The sequence below is a fragment of the Solanum tuberosum genome, unplaced genomic scaffold (genome assembly GCF_000226075.1).
Source record: "Solanum tuberosum cultivar DM 1-3 516 R44 unplaced genomic scaffold, SolTub_3.0 scf00062, whole genome shotgun sequence".
Classification (NCBI taxonomy): domain Eukaryota; kingdom Viridiplantae; phylum Streptophyta; class Magnoliopsida; order Solanales; family Solanaceae; genus Solanum; species Solanum tuberosum.
The window spans coordinates 642,307-658,357 of record NW_006238987.1 but is presented as its reverse complement, the minus strand read 5'-3'; the positions used below and the strand labels follow the sequence as shown (position 1 = coordinate 658,357).

General features: G+C 29.5%; 3 protein-coding genes across 3 annotated transcripts; 2 read left to right on the top strand and 1 right to left on the bottom strand.

Moving 5' to 3' along the window:
* The first annotated feature begins 4,878 nt into the window (after positions 1 to 4,878).
* On the top strand, positions 4,879 to 5,706 carry LOC102583938 (NAC transcription factor 29-like). The gene has a single exon (XM_006345129.1). The coding sequence runs from the start codon at positions 4,879 to 4,881 to the stop codon at positions 5,704 to 5,706; it is 828 nt and encodes a 275-aa protein (XP_006345191.1).
* Positions 5,707 to 8,462: 2,756 nt separating this feature from the next.
* On the top strand, positions 8,463 to 14,047 carry LOC102592991 (serine/threonine-protein kinase HT1-like). Its single transcript, XM_006344984.2, has 6 exons — positions 8,463 to 9,088; positions 10,577 to 10,698; positions 12,367 to 12,563; positions 12,653 to 12,827; positions 13,264 to 13,398; positions 13,552 to 14,047. The coding sequence occupies exons 1-6, from the start codon at positions 8,749 to 8,751 to the stop codon at positions 13,756 to 13,758; spliced, it is 1,176 nt and encodes a 391-aa protein (XP_006345046.1). The 5' UTR covers positions 8,463 to 8,748; the 3' UTR covers positions 13,759 to 14,047.
* Positions 14,048 to 14,226: 179 nt separating this feature from the next.
* Positions 14,227 to 15,597, bottom strand: LOC102583604 (bidirectional sugar transporter SWEET5). The gene is made up of 6 exons (XM_006345128.1): positions 15,558 to 15,597; positions 15,448 to 15,484; positions 15,145 to 15,361; positions 14,799 to 14,960; positions 14,597 to 14,716; positions 14,227 to 14,490 (listed from the first exon to the last, which is right to left on the bottom strand). Exons 1-6 carry the CDS (start codon positions 15,595 to 15,597, stop codon positions 14,356 to 14,358), a joined length of 711 nt encoding a protein of 236 aa, XP_006345190.1. The 3' UTR covers positions 14,227 to 14,355.
* Between the last annotated feature and the right edge of the window lie 454 nt (positions 15,598 to 16,051).

Here is a 16,051-nt window from a genome sequence, read left to right as displayed (position 1 = left end):
TTTCATATTATCATTAAATCAAATTTATGATAGCAGATAAGATATCATTTTTGTCAAGTTACCTATTAATGTTTAAGTTATTTGATTATAAAAATATTTTTTTTAAATAGACCGTATAGAAACTTAAACTCATTAAAAAAGAAATAGAAAAATGCATAAGTACCCCCCCAGCCTATGTCCAAAATCCCTGAGACACACCTAACCTTTACTAAGGTCCTATTACCCCCTGAACTTATTTTTTAGTTAATTGTTTACCACTTTTCGGCTTACGTGGCAATATAAACCAAATAGGTTGAAAGTTTTGTTCAACACGCGTCGGGCCCCACTTTTTCAACTTTCTAAAAAGTAGCTTTTACACTTCCCAAAATTTCAAAAAACTATCCTATTATTTATAATCTACTTTGTTAATATATTTTTAGTTAGTTTATAGATTTCAATGTTTATATATTTTATTTCAAATTTGGGTTTGTAAAATTTTGTAAATATTATATATATAATTTTATTTTATTTATAGATTAAAAAATATTATAACTTTGTTAATATATTTTTAGTTAGTTTATAGTTTTCAATGTTTATATATTTTATTTCAAATTTGGGTTTGTAAAATTTTGTAAATATTATATATATAATTTTATTTTATTTATAGATTAAAAAATATTATAACTTTGTTAATATATTTTTAGTTAGTTTATAGTTTTCAATGTTTATATATTTTATTTCAAATTTGGGTTTGTAAAATTTTGTAAATATTATATATATAATTTTATTTTATTTATAGATAAAAAAAATTATTTATAATCTACTTTGTTAATATATTTTTAGTTAGTTTATAGTTTTCAATGTTTATATATTTTATTTCAAATTTGGGTTTGTAAAATTTTGTAAATATTATATATATAATTTTATTTTATTTATAGATAAAAAAAATTATTTATAATCTACTTTGTTAATATATTTTTAGTTAGTTTATAGATTTTAATGTTTATATATTTTATTTCAAATTTGGGCTTGTAAAATTTTGTAAATATTATATATATAATTTTATTTTATTTATAGATAAAAAAAATTATTTATAATCTACTTTGTTAATATATTTTTAGTTAGTTTATAGTTTTCAATGTTTATATATTTTATTTTAAATTTGGGCTTGTAAAATTTTGTAAATATTATATATATAATTTTATTTTATTTATAGATAAAAAATTTTATTTATAATCTACTTTGTTAATATATTTTTAGTTAGTTTATAGTTTTCAATGTTTATATATTTTATTTTAAATTTGGGCTTGTAAAATTTTGTAAATATTATATATATAATTTTATTTTATTTATAGATAAAAAATTTTATTTATAATCTACTTTGTTAATATATTTTTAGTTAGTTTATAGTTTTCAATGTTTATATATTTTATTTTAAATTTGGGCTTGTAAAATTTTGTAAATATTATATATATAATTTTATTTTATTTATAGATAAAAAAATATTACTTATAATCTACTTTGTGAATATATTTTTAGTTAGTTTATAGCTTTCAATGTTTATATATTTTATTTCAAATTTGGGCTTGTAAAATTTTGTAAATATTATATATATAATTTTATTTTATTTATAGATAAAAAAATATTACTTATAATCTACTTTGTGAATATATTTTTAGTTAGTTTATAGCTTTCAATGTTTATATATTTTATTTCAAATTTGGGCTTGTAAAATTTTGTAAATATTATATATATAATTTTATTTTATTTATAGATAAAAAAATATTACTTATAATCTACTTTGTGAATATATTTTTAGTTAGTTTATAGCTTTCAATGTTTATATATTTTATTTCAAATTTGGGCTTGTAAAATTTTGTAAATATTATATATATAATTTTATTTTATTTATAGATAGTTACACTTTTCCAACTTTATCATAATTGTAGGATACTTATAAGACTAGAAGGTACTCTCTAATAGTGCATATAATTATTTTGTTTGTTCAAACATGTTTTTATTTGTATGCAACCTCAATTTTTATATCAATTATGTAGAAACTTTAATAGTGAATAATTTCGATCATTATTATTAATAGAACATAAGAAGAATTATTACTCAAAATCTTTACGTTAATAAAAATATAAATTGTTGTAACTATTATTTATAGATGATTAAAAAAATAAAATTGGGAAGAAGATAGTAAGTAAAAATTACACGTTATATTAAATTATCTTTACATTAATAAAAAAAGAAATTGTTGTTAGTATTATTTGTAATATAATTAAACAAAAATAACAATGGGAAGAAAATAATAAGTAAAGATTACACGTTGTATTAAAATAATAAGTATTAAAAATTATGATAAATTTTATAATAGTCATAACAGGAATTTACGCAATAATTACTATATTAGAATACTAGAAAAATTGATAAGTTCCTCGACATCTAATCATTGATTAAAATTTAAATTATTATTTTCTTCTGCGAAAGTTTAAGAGATTAAATTAATGTTTTAAAAAATAATATAACAAACTGATTAATTAATTATTTTCAATGATTAATAAGAAAATGTATATAGCAAGTACATGTATTATTATTACATTATTTATATCCACTCTATATTAAATCATTTTTCTATTATAGTTTGACGCAAATTTCAGAATGTAAAGAATGTTTTGGATTCGAAAAATAAATATTCAAAATATACTAACATGTCATTTAATCTTATGATATTTTACATTTCATGTGAAAAAAAATTAAATATTAATTTTTTAATATGAAAAATATTAATTTATTAATACAACATAAAAGTAATAAAGGACAATATATAAAAATATTTGAAGTATTTGATATTTTATTAAATTAAAATAATTCTAAATTAATATATAGCCGCGCAACGCGCGGGTACGTATACTAGTGAAGAACAATAATAAAGAAGAAGACAATTGAGTTAATATTTATTTTTTCCAAGTTTAATTTAACACATGACCAATTTTTATTGGTCAGTGCTGTCAAAAAGCTGCACCCACGCGCCTAAAATAGGTGAAATCACGGACTCAGCCACGTAGGCCGAAAAGTGGTAAACAATTAACTAAAAAATAAGTTCAGGGGGGTAATAGGACCTTAGTAAAGGTTAGGTGTGTCTCAGGGATTTTGGGCATAGGCTGGGGGGTACTTATGCATTTTCCCAAAAAGAAATAGGTTCGAGAATTGAAAGAGGAAAGAGCTGGCAAGGCATCAATGACACAATGTTGACTGAAAGAAAAATTCAAGATCACTAAATATACAATAAGATCTAAACATAAAAAATAAAAATTAGCTCATTAATATGACTCATCTATTATTAAAAACTCATCTCATATTGATTTGATAAAATTTTCTTTATCTAATAGTTGGACAATTGAGCTAAAGTGTTATCAATAATATTTTTTAGTCATCCGTCAGATTTTAATTTGTTCATTTAATTTAAAATGCTTTTCTTTTCAATCAATTATTTAAAGCGTTTTTAGTAGGTTTAAAATTTAAAATATATAACTGTTAATTTTAAAAGGTGTGTGTTGATAAGGGTCGAGTTTGTTGATTCCAATGGACTCCTAGTATTTAAATACACGCCTATGACCCATTTTTTATCGAAAAAATTACTTGAGTGAATACTTTTTAATAAATAATTATTAATTTTAGCGGTATTTTTCTATTTATTATCATCTATAGTAATACATAGCAATACTATGATAAATCTGCTATGTATTAAAAGTGAATTATGCATGCAATATTAATATATTATAAGTGTTTTAAAATGCATTATGCTTATTTAATAAGAAATTGACACAATATATTATAAATATATTAAAGTATGTGATAAATACACTTCAATTTTGTCAGATCTGTTCTTAGGTATTCCTCTATAGCTGAAATGTTTCATTGTCGATCACATTTCCCCGTGTATATTATGCATATCAATGTATATCACACATATATACACATGATATACATGTGATACACATATTGGTTAACTTAATCACGAGAGTTCAACAAATATCCAACGCGGAGATTAGCATATAGGTTAATTTAATTTACTTTTACAATGCAGGTTTTGGTGGAAAGAATTGAAGAGTCCGTCGATTTGACATGAATTTCTACGAATGTAGATAACTGAATTTTATTTATGATATTTGAATTATAAGAATCTGTTTCTAGACCTACTATTTACACTATAAATTTGGAATTCGATTTCATAAAACCAAATTTTGTTTGAAATTGGAAGAAATACCGGTGTACTTCTTTTGGGAGTATGCAAAGTAAAAATAAAGTGATGAAGCAATTAGTAATAAAAGGACAATGTTGCAACTAAATTTTATGGATCAAGAATTTCAAGAGAATAAAAATTTATCGAGGCTCAAACTAAAACCAGAAGTAAACAGAGCTAGAAAAAAGCTACTTAATTTCCGCAGTTAACGGAAAATTAGAAATTGTAAATACTTAATTAAGGAAATAAAGTAACTTGAGAGAAGTTAAGTAACTTTAGTTACAGTTATAGTAGTTATAATTTAGGAAATACAGTTCTATAATTCAATATTACTAATTTGTTAAATCAAGTTAATTATAGGAGAAACGGCGCTTCAAAAAGTGGGGCACGTATTAGAAATTGAAATTACGTAATTAAGGAAATAAACTTTTTTGAGAGAAGTAATTAAGTAACTTAATTAGTTAGTTCAGTTTCGGTTATAGTAGTAACTAGTAATTAAGGAAATAAAGTAACCTGAGTTTGTTAAATAATTAGAGTTTTTTTCCATTATGGTAATAAGATGTGTATAAATAGATAGCTATCTTTGTTTAGACTTCATAATTCACATAATTCATTTAGGTTTACATAGGTTAACTCTTGATCGAGAATCAATGTCGAAGCAAATGGGAATACGGTTTCATCCTACTGATACGGAGCTAATCAACTATCTTAAGAGGTTTTTCAAAGGCGAATTATCTTTGAATCAACAATGTCCTATCCAATTTGCGGATATATATGGAGATCAACCACCATGGGAGATATTTGGAGCTAATTTTGAAGAGAAGTTTCGCTACTTTATTACTCCTTTGAAGAAGCAAAAAACGGAGTATAAAAGGTTTTCTCGAATTTGTGCTAAAGGGACATGGCAAGGGCAAACCGGGGAACATCTTATTAGGAGGAATCGTACGGCCCCTGTGGTAGGGTTTAAGAGAAACTTGAAGTTTAAAACAAGTGAGTGTGGCCAAAATAACACCTGGTTGATGGTAGAATATCATGTCGCGAATAGTTTCTTTAAGGAAAACAATCATATTCTTAAAGAAGATTTTGTAGTGTGTCGAATAAAGAAGAAGATGGGTAAAGAGAAGAACGAGGATCATGTTATGGAGGCACAAGATGGAGATGTTGAGGGAATTATTGATCCTATGTTGCTTGAACCTAATCATAATAATGACTACTCCACAAGGGAAGATCAAGTTAGGGTTTGTGATGAACAAGATGCAGTTGAGGCTACAACTACCGAATTTGATGTTCCAAACAATACTTATGAAGCTACTACAATGGAGAAAAGAGAGAGAACGTTGGAAGTAGAAGAAGGTCACAGAGTTGATGATATTAGAAGCCATGAATTTCAGGAAGAGATGTATAGAGCATTTGAGGACATTCCTGTTGATATTCCTGATGATTGGTTGCAGAATTCATCCATTCTACAGGATATATAATACACATCAAAACATTTATATAGTTCGATCCTTAGATGGATTATGTAGTTGAAAAAAATTGTATATAGTTCAATTTTGCCCATTTATATAAATGTCGATGTTCTGATTATTAATATTTCGAAGTAGAAAATCATGATTATCATAGCAATCTTCCATCTTCAGGTCACTGTTTTTTTCTGTAGCTAGGAGTAGTGCCGTTTTGAAATCTTTGCTTAACGTTAGCTTATCCGGAGGTTTCTTTGGGATTTGGTTTTGATCTAAGGATTTATTGGTTGTATGGTTTGATTTCTATTCACTTTAACTTTTTAAATTTTCATAATAAATCCATTGATAATTGGTGTTTTGGTGGAAGAGTTGTTTTTAATTGTAGTTGAATTGAATGAGCGAAGAAGAAGAGATATTCAAAAATAATTCATTGAGGCAGATATTACTATTTTTTGTTTGATTCTGAGCTTCAGCTGAATGATAGAAAATCAAGAAAACTGACAAATAATCTAAAGCTACCATTCTCAACTCCTACAAGATATTCAAAACTAATCCAAAGAAAGAAGCAGAGATATTCAAAAATAATTTGATACTCCTATAATATACCTTCTCTATAATCTCTTGTCATTTTATGCATATTTTCTGTTCTTAATATCTACATATATTTCCATCTACACCCTTGTTGACTTAGAATTTTCAGCTTTGAGACTTGAAAGAAAACATAAAGTAAGGAGGGTGAAAAAGAAGTGGGATGTTGAAACTTCTTGTATAACTGTGGTGTCTGGTCAGCATACGACTATTTCACTAGTAAATTTCATGAAAGGTCATTACTATAGAAGAAAATTTCACGAAAGGTTACTACTATAGATGTGTAAAAATTCATATAATACACAAAATTCAAAGGACAAGATATAATTGATCATTCTTTCTGTTTAATGGATTTTCTAATTGGGTTAGGGTGATGAGGCACTGAAATGGATGGGAAGAAGAAAATTATATGTGTTGGGATTTAATCTATTTGATAAGAAAATGATACCTAATAAATCAAAAAGGTGGATCAAAAGATATTTTTAACCCAATATGTAAATAAAGGATATATTTAAATCTTTTCAAATAATCCAAGAATATTTTAATTTTGACCCTATTCCAAATCAACCGAATCCAAATTCAACCAAAAACACATATTTTCCCCCTCTTATATCACACTTGTTTTTTTTACTTTGGGTAGTTTGAGTAATTGGAATATCCTATCATGAGGTGTTTCTCTATTTTTTTTTGGGAACAAGTGATTTAGCAACTTTATTCTCATGCAAAATTATATAATTATATCACAAATCACTTGTTTATTACTCATAGTCGATGTCTATCCATTAGCATAATTATTGTAATTAATTAACTAGTGATATCTCCCCACCCATCATGATGTGATTTAATCACTCTAAGGATAGTCTTTTTGCCAACTTTAATTAATCACAAAGATAAACGATTACCAGTCAAAATACAAATAAATTTACTTTTCCTTTTCAATTAAGAAAAAGACATATGAAGTCAACTCTGACTTTTGACAGTGACCTTCTAATAAATAAATAAATAAATAAAAATTTCTCTCCGTCTCAAAATATTAGGTGTCATTTTTATTAAAGGTATTTATCATATTAAAAGTTTAAGATGAAATTATTTTTTATTAGTGATTATTTTGAAGATTACAAATACATCAATTATGTAACACATAAATATATTAATATTTAATAAAAAATTATATCCTAATACATAAAAAAGAATAAAACAATTTAAATATTTATTCTAATTAATATCTTTTAAGAGGCGTGTAAATAAAAATCATAAATAAGGGACTAGGGAGTAGTGAACAACTTAGACACATTGCAACATATTTTTTTATTTTTTTTTGTACTTCAAATGATAATTTACAACTTTTCCGCTTCAAATAAAAATATTTATTTTGTAATATCTTTCTCATGTGTTGTCATTTTTTTTGTTTTTATAGTGCGTTTACTTGTACAACCAGTTAAAAACTGACAGGTTTTATTATGGAGTATTTATTCAGGGATTAAGATGATTGCAGCTCAAATCAACGATTCAAATAATTGCTTTTTTCTTCAAAATTAAATACTTAATTTGTATTATTACGTGAACGATCCAAATAGTTGTGCAGGCTACTTTGATTCAAGTTTTGCCTCTCTTTCAATTTTATATAAGGTTTATATGGACATAAATTTTAAGAAGGTAAGTTGTTACTTTATTTATTTTTGAATTTTGATCTTAAATTAAAGGTGTTTAATATGTCCAAATTAATTTGTACATAATAAAGAAACTACTATATGTCATCATACATAGTAGTTTGAATCGTTTTATTATTAATAGAAAAACTAGTTAGATTATATAATTTTATTGTATTGTACGCTTATACGTGCATCAGTATATCTAAAAACTCTAATTTTTATTTTTCACAAGTACATACACATAACCGTATATATTTAACTTCTACTTTAAAAATACATATGAATACAATTGACCACATATATATTTAGAATGTAGAAATTTTATCTTGAAGATTTTTCAATTAGGATAAAATATTGTATGTGTACGGATACATGTCTTGATGCATTTAGAAACTAACGTACTACTGTTATGTTTTGAAATATAGCAAAATGTGGCTATTATATTTCTTTGAAAAAATAAATACTAATAACAGTATAATGAAATTTTCCTTTTTTATAAAAATGAAAGTCTTTCATAAATTTATAAGGAAAAAACAGAGGAGAGTAGATGGAAAGAAATAAATGAGAAAAGAGAGAGTAGTGGGTCAGTAATACACCTTGTCTTCAGGCAATTCCATGTGCCCACATGCCGATGCTCTCTTCTTTCTTCTTCTTCCATTTTTACTTCTTTGCTCTGAAACAAATTTCCTTTCCTTTTTTGGCTTAATTAATTTCTCTCTATAAGCAATAAATATCAAACGCTCAATCCATATACAGTCGCAGAATCTACAGCTTTATCAATAACATAAGAGAAATTGGGGAGGAGATAGAAAACGATATGGAGAAGGGAAGTGATGGATTTGTGAGAGCTGATCAGATTGATTTGAAGAGTTTAGATGAGCAACTCGAAAGGCATCTTAACAGAGCATTGACTATGGAGAAGACAAACAACAAGAAGAAACCGTTGGATGATTCCTGTATTAATTACTCTACCGCTACGGCCGCAGCCGCAACCGTCACCGCCGCTGCCGCTTCCTTATCTCTATCTTCTTCCGTCAAACCCAGGCAAAGACACGACTGGGAAATTGATCCGTCAAAACTTATCATCAAAACCGTCATTGCTCGTGGTACCTTTGGTACCGTCCACCGTGGCGTTTACGACGGTATAGATGTCGCCGGTCAGTCACCTCCCTAATTTTTATTTCGTTATTAATTAAAGCACCATATTCGGAAAATTTTCTGTTCAATGATTCCTGTGTGGTACAGTTTCACTATTATCCCTGATCTTCAATTTTATTTTTCAAAAGAATTTGTTATTGTTATTATCTATCCTCTGTCCCTGTTATCTGAGATTCAAAACTTTTAAACATTGATGGTGAATTGGAACATAAAAACTTTATTTTTTTGTTTGATAACTTCATGAAAAAACCGTAAATCATAATAATGAACAACTTAAAAGATGTATAAAAAAAATTATGAAGTTCAAGAGGCTGAACAACAAAGTTTGATTTTGGACAAATACCATCCTTATGAAAATGTACACATGGTAGAAAAATTACGTTAATATATTGAAATATGATATGCTACAAGTGAATATTTGTGCTAAAACAATAAACCCAGACTCTCAAAATTTCAATGGTGTCACGTGCAAATATTACTACTATTTTACTTTTGTGGAGGGTAGAGAGTTTGTTAGGGAACCGCGGGAAGAGCATTTTTGGGACTGTCGGTCCATTTTACTTGTATGTTCTGTTGAGAAGTTTTTTTTGTTTTTTTTATTTTAACCTTTCAGTTATTTAATTGAAGAATAGGTACTAGGAACTTAAACAGAATAGAATGGTAAAAAATGGTCATAAATTCTATAGTAAATAATGGAAATTTTGTGCTCAGGTACATCAAAGTTTTGTGGGCCTATTCATGGTTCAACTTTAATATTCCTTATTCAGTGTTTGCTATGGTTGCTCCAATTGTTACTCCCATGTTGTAATTTATTTGTTTGATTTTGACTTTTGAATTTTGTGGTATTAAACTAAATATAGTATCTAAATGTCTTTTAATCTTGTGATTTTTAAACAGTTCATGTGAACAATAATTAGAGAGTTGCCAGTAAAGGAAAGAGATATTTTTTTTAAAATGAACTAAATAGGAAAATAACACAAACAAATTGAAACGGAGGGAGTGTATTTATTAGTTTTCTTCTTTCGGTTGGAGTGTGTTGGGAGTAACAGAATGAATATTGTATAGTGATTTGATGGCTCAAAATCTGAGTGTATTCTTATGGAATCCGTGAATAACGGCACGGGGTTTGGGTTGAATTATGCAAGTTGCAGATGGCTGCATTAACTTTAGCTGGTCTTGCAATGTTGCTGTATTTCATGTGATTCAATCTGTTAGTCAAGTAATAATAAAGTAATACAAAACATTAATGCCTGACAAACCGATCCTACAACTCTGGATCTCATAATACATATATTTTTATATTCTTTGTTTAATTAGCCTTTTGGTGTTAAATATGGTTGTCATTGTCACTGCTATAGGAGGACATTAATAAATAAATAAAATTTGCTTGTTCAACTTTTAAACAATTTTTTGAATGATTTAATACGATTTCCGCGAAATGGTGGTCTTATTAATGTGCACATTTTGTATTCCTCTGTGATACTCAGTGAAACTACTGGACTGGGGGGAAGAGGGCCACAGAACAGATGCTGAAATAGCATCGCTAAGAGCAGCTTTTACTCAAGAAGTTTCAGTGTGGCATAAGCTTGACCATCCTAATGTTACTAAGGTGACACTCGAACTCTAACCTTTTTATGTGGGGAAGATTTAAGACTTCTTAGATGCTACTGCTTCTGCATGAAACATAATTGTCTTAAATAATCGCTTGCTCCTAACAAATCAAAGGGGCTAAAGATTTTGTGGTTCATTTAAAAATAATTTCTAACTTTTATTCTGCTTTAGTGTTTTCACTACTTTGCTAATAAAATGTGGACATAGTGCTGGTAGAGCAGTTCTGCAACGGATTAAGTATTCCAAATCATAGCTAACTCAACATTTAGATGTAATTTAGAAAAAAGATACCTAATTAGTAATATTCAAATTTAAAGTAAGATAATATGTTTTTGATAACAAATATGAGGGATGGTGGGTTCTAAAGCAGGAAAGTAGATTGTGCTGGACAGACCAATTTAGCGTCTGGTTGTTGAAGTCACTAGTGAGAATATGGGCATAATTTTTAATGACCAAGCTAGATAGCAGGTTCTGATTAGTAGTATTGAGAACTTTGCGAGTCATGCTCTTGTGACCTCTTGAATATGAATGATGACAAGCTTTGTACCAAGGTGTTTGTTATCTTTGTGTCAGAAATTTGAGTGTTGCACTATTCTGTCAAATCGTTTAAGCTTTGCATAAGGTTTTCTTTTGAATTCAGTTTTATAACTCTGGCATAATGATGTTGTTGAAGCACAAATCCAAGCAGTTGTCATTATAGGTGGTATTAGTAGCTACTTATACTTGGTGAAGCAATCAACAGTGTGATACCTCCCATACAAGAGTAGAACAAAGGAAACAATCATCTAATTCTATAAGCCGTGTAAATAGCAACATAATCCTTTGAGCTGATAATGTCGGTTGAGATGACTTTTCTATAATGACAATTGAGAAAATGCTGATCTTAGGAAACTTTGCAAACTTTTGACCAACAAGATTGATGGGGGAATTAGAATTTCATATCAACAAGGTTATTAACACTTAACAGTACAATACACAAGGCGCCACTACCTAACTTTTCAGTGAGAAAAGAGAAAAGGAATATTACATGTTAGGTCAACTTGAATGGATGTACCTTAAATTCCAACTATCAGGATGCTAGACTGTCAGCAAGTTGCAATAATGTCTTTTTGAATTTTGCCGAAATCCGAACAAGATGTAATTTGATTGTCAAGTTCTGCTCTCTGATAGTTGATGAATTTGAGCTATCTTTTCGTATGCAGAACACATATGTCTTAATTCTCAAAACATCTTTGTGAGGACAAAAGACATCATATGTGTTATTTCTGGTTTAAGCAAATGAAATACAAAATTCATTCATTCATTACAAGAGACCTTTATGGTGAAGATGAAAGAATGATGCCTGAAGAACAGTTGAGGGTGATGAGGAGCAAGCCTGTATCTTCTGTTGGCTGTAACAAACAACTGCAGTTTCCATTTTTAGTTCATTTTACAGGCTGCTGTTTAGTATGATTTACTATGTGCCTCTGCTGGTTGGATGCCTAGTCTGTAGTGCCGTATTTCATGCACAACATAAAGACCACTGGATTATGGGAAACTTCATGTGTCCAAAGTCCTATCTCATATCTCAGCATATGAACTGATTTTGCTTAGATGTACTCATATATTTCTAATAAACTGTTTATTTCACATAAAACATCTAATATATCTCTCCAATTTAATGCAGTTCATTGGGGCAACTATGGGATCTTCTGGGCTCAATATACAAACAGAAAATGGTCATATTGGCATGCCTAGTAACATATGCTGCGTTGTTGTGGAATACCTTCCGGGTGGTGCATTAAAATCTTACCTAATAAAGAACAGAAGAAGGAAGCTAGCATTCAAAGTTGTTGTGCAGATGGCACTTGATATGGCCAGAGGGTAATCGGAACTCTGACTTTCTCATGTATACGCCCCTGAAATATATATACCATTTATCTGAATAAAGGTCAAACATTTGAACTTTGTAGGTTAAGTTACCTTCACTCGCAAAAGATTGTGCATAGAGATGTCAAGACAGAGAATATGCTATTGGATAAGACACGTACAGTAAAAATTGCTGATTTTGGGGTTGCTCGCGTTGAGGCTTCTAATCCAAATGACATGACTGGGGAGACCGGAACCCTTGGATATATGGCTCCTGAGGTAATTTTGGAAGTGGAGTGGATTCACTTTTCCACACTATCCTTCATTCATGTCATTTTATCTGGCTGGTCTTTTTTTTTTCTTCCTTTAGATGGATTAACCAGATTCAGCTCATATAAAACTTTTTTCCCTTTTTTTCGCCAAGTTCAATTTTTCCTTTTGATCTGTATAACTATACATACTACAAAACACAAAGTTCAGCGTTAATTGTTCAAAATATGCTAAATATTCTCCATTTGCACTCTCCATCTTTCTAGCATCCTAAGAAGAGTAATGGGAGGGAGGGGTAGGGGAAGTAACCCCCCAAAATCCAGTCAATTGGTGAAGTGTTTCAAAAGACAGGGCAAGATAATGTTCAATAATGAAAACACTGAAAAGGAAGAGTAGTTGTACATAACATTCACTGTTACTGAATTGTTGAATGCTAAAACTACAGGTTCTCAATGGCAATCCATACAATAGAAAATGTGATGTGTACAGTTTTGGCATATGCGTGTGGGAGATTTATTGTTGCGACATGCCATATCCTGACCTCAGCTTCTCAGAAGTTACTTCAGCTGTGGTTCGCCAGGTAAACTCTCCAACATCCTAGCACTTCTTGGACATAAGTAATGACAAATTAAGCAGACATATAGATCAGAGAAGAATATACAGTTCTTGGTTTTGTATTTCGTATACGCTTTTTGTCACCTTATTTAACTGTGGTTTCTGTTGTGCCACACAGAATCTAAGGCCAGATATACCAAGGTGTTGCCCAAGTTCCCTTGCTAATGTAATGAAGAGATGCTGGGACGCTAACCCTGACAAACGGCCTGAGATGGATGAGGTAGTATCCATGATAGAAGCTATTGATACATCAAAAGGCGGAGGAATGATTCCCGTTGATCAACAACAGGGTTGTTTCTGTTTCCGAAGGCATAGGGGACCTTGAAGCAGCTTATAGCTCAAGCAGACATACAAAAGTAGGTAAATTTCATCTCAATTTCCAAATATTTGACAAAGGAAGTGAACTTGCAGAGCCACAATATTTGAACAGTTCTATTGAGAAGCTATGCTGCATGCATTTTTCTCTTGGTTTGATGTAAAGCTTACACATTTATGTTCTCTTTTTTTCTTATATTATACATACTCCCAATCTTCTTCTCTTTTCCTTTTCTATTTGACTACTGATTTTTGTTTTAATCTAGTTACACTTTCTGTGTGTAGCCACAAAATAAGAAGCCAATATCAAATATGTACATAATAAATTAAATAGCTTAAACTACAAAGTGACCTGTCATAACATGTTAAGTCAAGCAGGTCCAATCAGTGCATCCACCTCAAATTCTAAATTCAAATAATTCAGAATTACATTTATTTTTTCTTTCCATTTTAGAGGTCAGTGGGAAAATAATCAATCTCCAACATAGCCATACAGTGACCCTATTTTAATGAAGAATCGAAAAAGCGCTGGGCTGACTTGGAGACCTGGAACCTTGGCTTAGTAATGAATGAAGGGAATCTCTTCGAGCTTCCTCTATCAGTGGCTCTAGACTGTGTCCGCGTTTCTTTGAAGTTCAATTTCATTTGGCTTTCCTTCATCGTCCCAGTTGGTGGTTTTGTAATATTTTGCATAAAGGATGAGCTGAATTGCTCCAGATAACGTTCCCAGACCATTGGGTATCTATCATTAGTTTGAACAAAAAAAACAATACAGATTAATTCAAAATGTAATCTCACAAGCAGAGTGAGTTTGGGAATAAATAATACGAGTGAATATAATTAATTACCAGGATGTAAGGATCAAATTTGAGGAATGCATAGGCGAACCAAATACCTCCATTGCAAAAGTTTGCAAGTGAGAGGTAAAATGGCATGAATTTCACACTCTTGGTGCTGATCACTCGACGCTATATATGATTTATATTGTCAGTGTATATAAGGCATTCTATTCTATGACGTAACGTAAATCTTAGAAGGAGGGATTAATACCATGACAGTGAGGGGCGAAGCGTACATAGCAACATTCATAATGACAGCCAGTATACCAACGAGCATTGATCTATTCTTGGTTCCATGAAGGAAAGTAAGCGTAACGAAAACGAGGATCGCAAAAAGGATTATTTCAACTCCCAAAAAAATAGAAATCTTCTTCTGTTATACATATAAAAAAAAACATGTTAGTTTAAATTACAACGCAATAATATGAGTAACATTGAAGAGCTATGTTGCTCGAACTCTTCAAATATTTATATGGTACGTGTCGAGTTTTATCTGACACGGATGCAACATCATTTTTGAAGAGTTGGAGCAACAAAGTAAATGAGTATGTACGTACACGCTTTGGCCCGTCGGAATAGATAAAGAAGACGATTATATATGAGAATTCAATAAAGAGACCAATGCCATTAATAGTAACAACAAGAAGACTGTCAGGATGAACAAATGGCATTCCATAAAACACCCAAACTGCACAATTCAATGCAGTTACAACGTAAGGATCTGGTTTGAATTGCATCACCGTCTTTGCTTTCCATATTTTTATGAACGTTGGCCTATATGCATGCACGCACCTCGATTAATTTAACTAAATTGATAAATAATTAATCATAATAGTTCACATTATGCCAAGGGGACTTACATGGGAGATAAAAAGAGGCAAAACGATATAACATTTCCTGCATGAAGAATTATTGAATGTTAAAGATCGTTAATATAAAGAATTAATGAATAGTATGATAAGGCGCTGACCGATAATTCCAACGATCGTCCGTATTGTATCTGTATTCATTTTGTCTAGATATCTGATTAATAGTGGAAGAGGAGATTAATATGTAACTTCAAAACTAATTAAGCAAAGGAGTAAATTGGTGAATTTCAAGGCTACAAGATCATATTTAATTTGTATATATGGGATTTGAAACCTCAGTGGTCAAAATTAAAACCCTTATATGTTGAATTATTTAAGGAAACATATGGAATTCTGGAAGTATTTATACATGACAAATAGGTGAGTAAATTTTGCTCAGTTGGTTACTAGTGAGAAAAAGTAGTAAGAGTCCAAGTGAAAATAGCTTATTTTGTTGCTATATAAATGGAACTTTATCTACAAAATTAACCACAACCATGTGACTTTTCTTTGTTTGAGGATTTTGTGGTAATGCTAGTAAAGAGTGACCATACATTTATCCAAATATTTGTCAACTAATTGATCTCATTAGCCGTAATTTATGGTCACTACATCA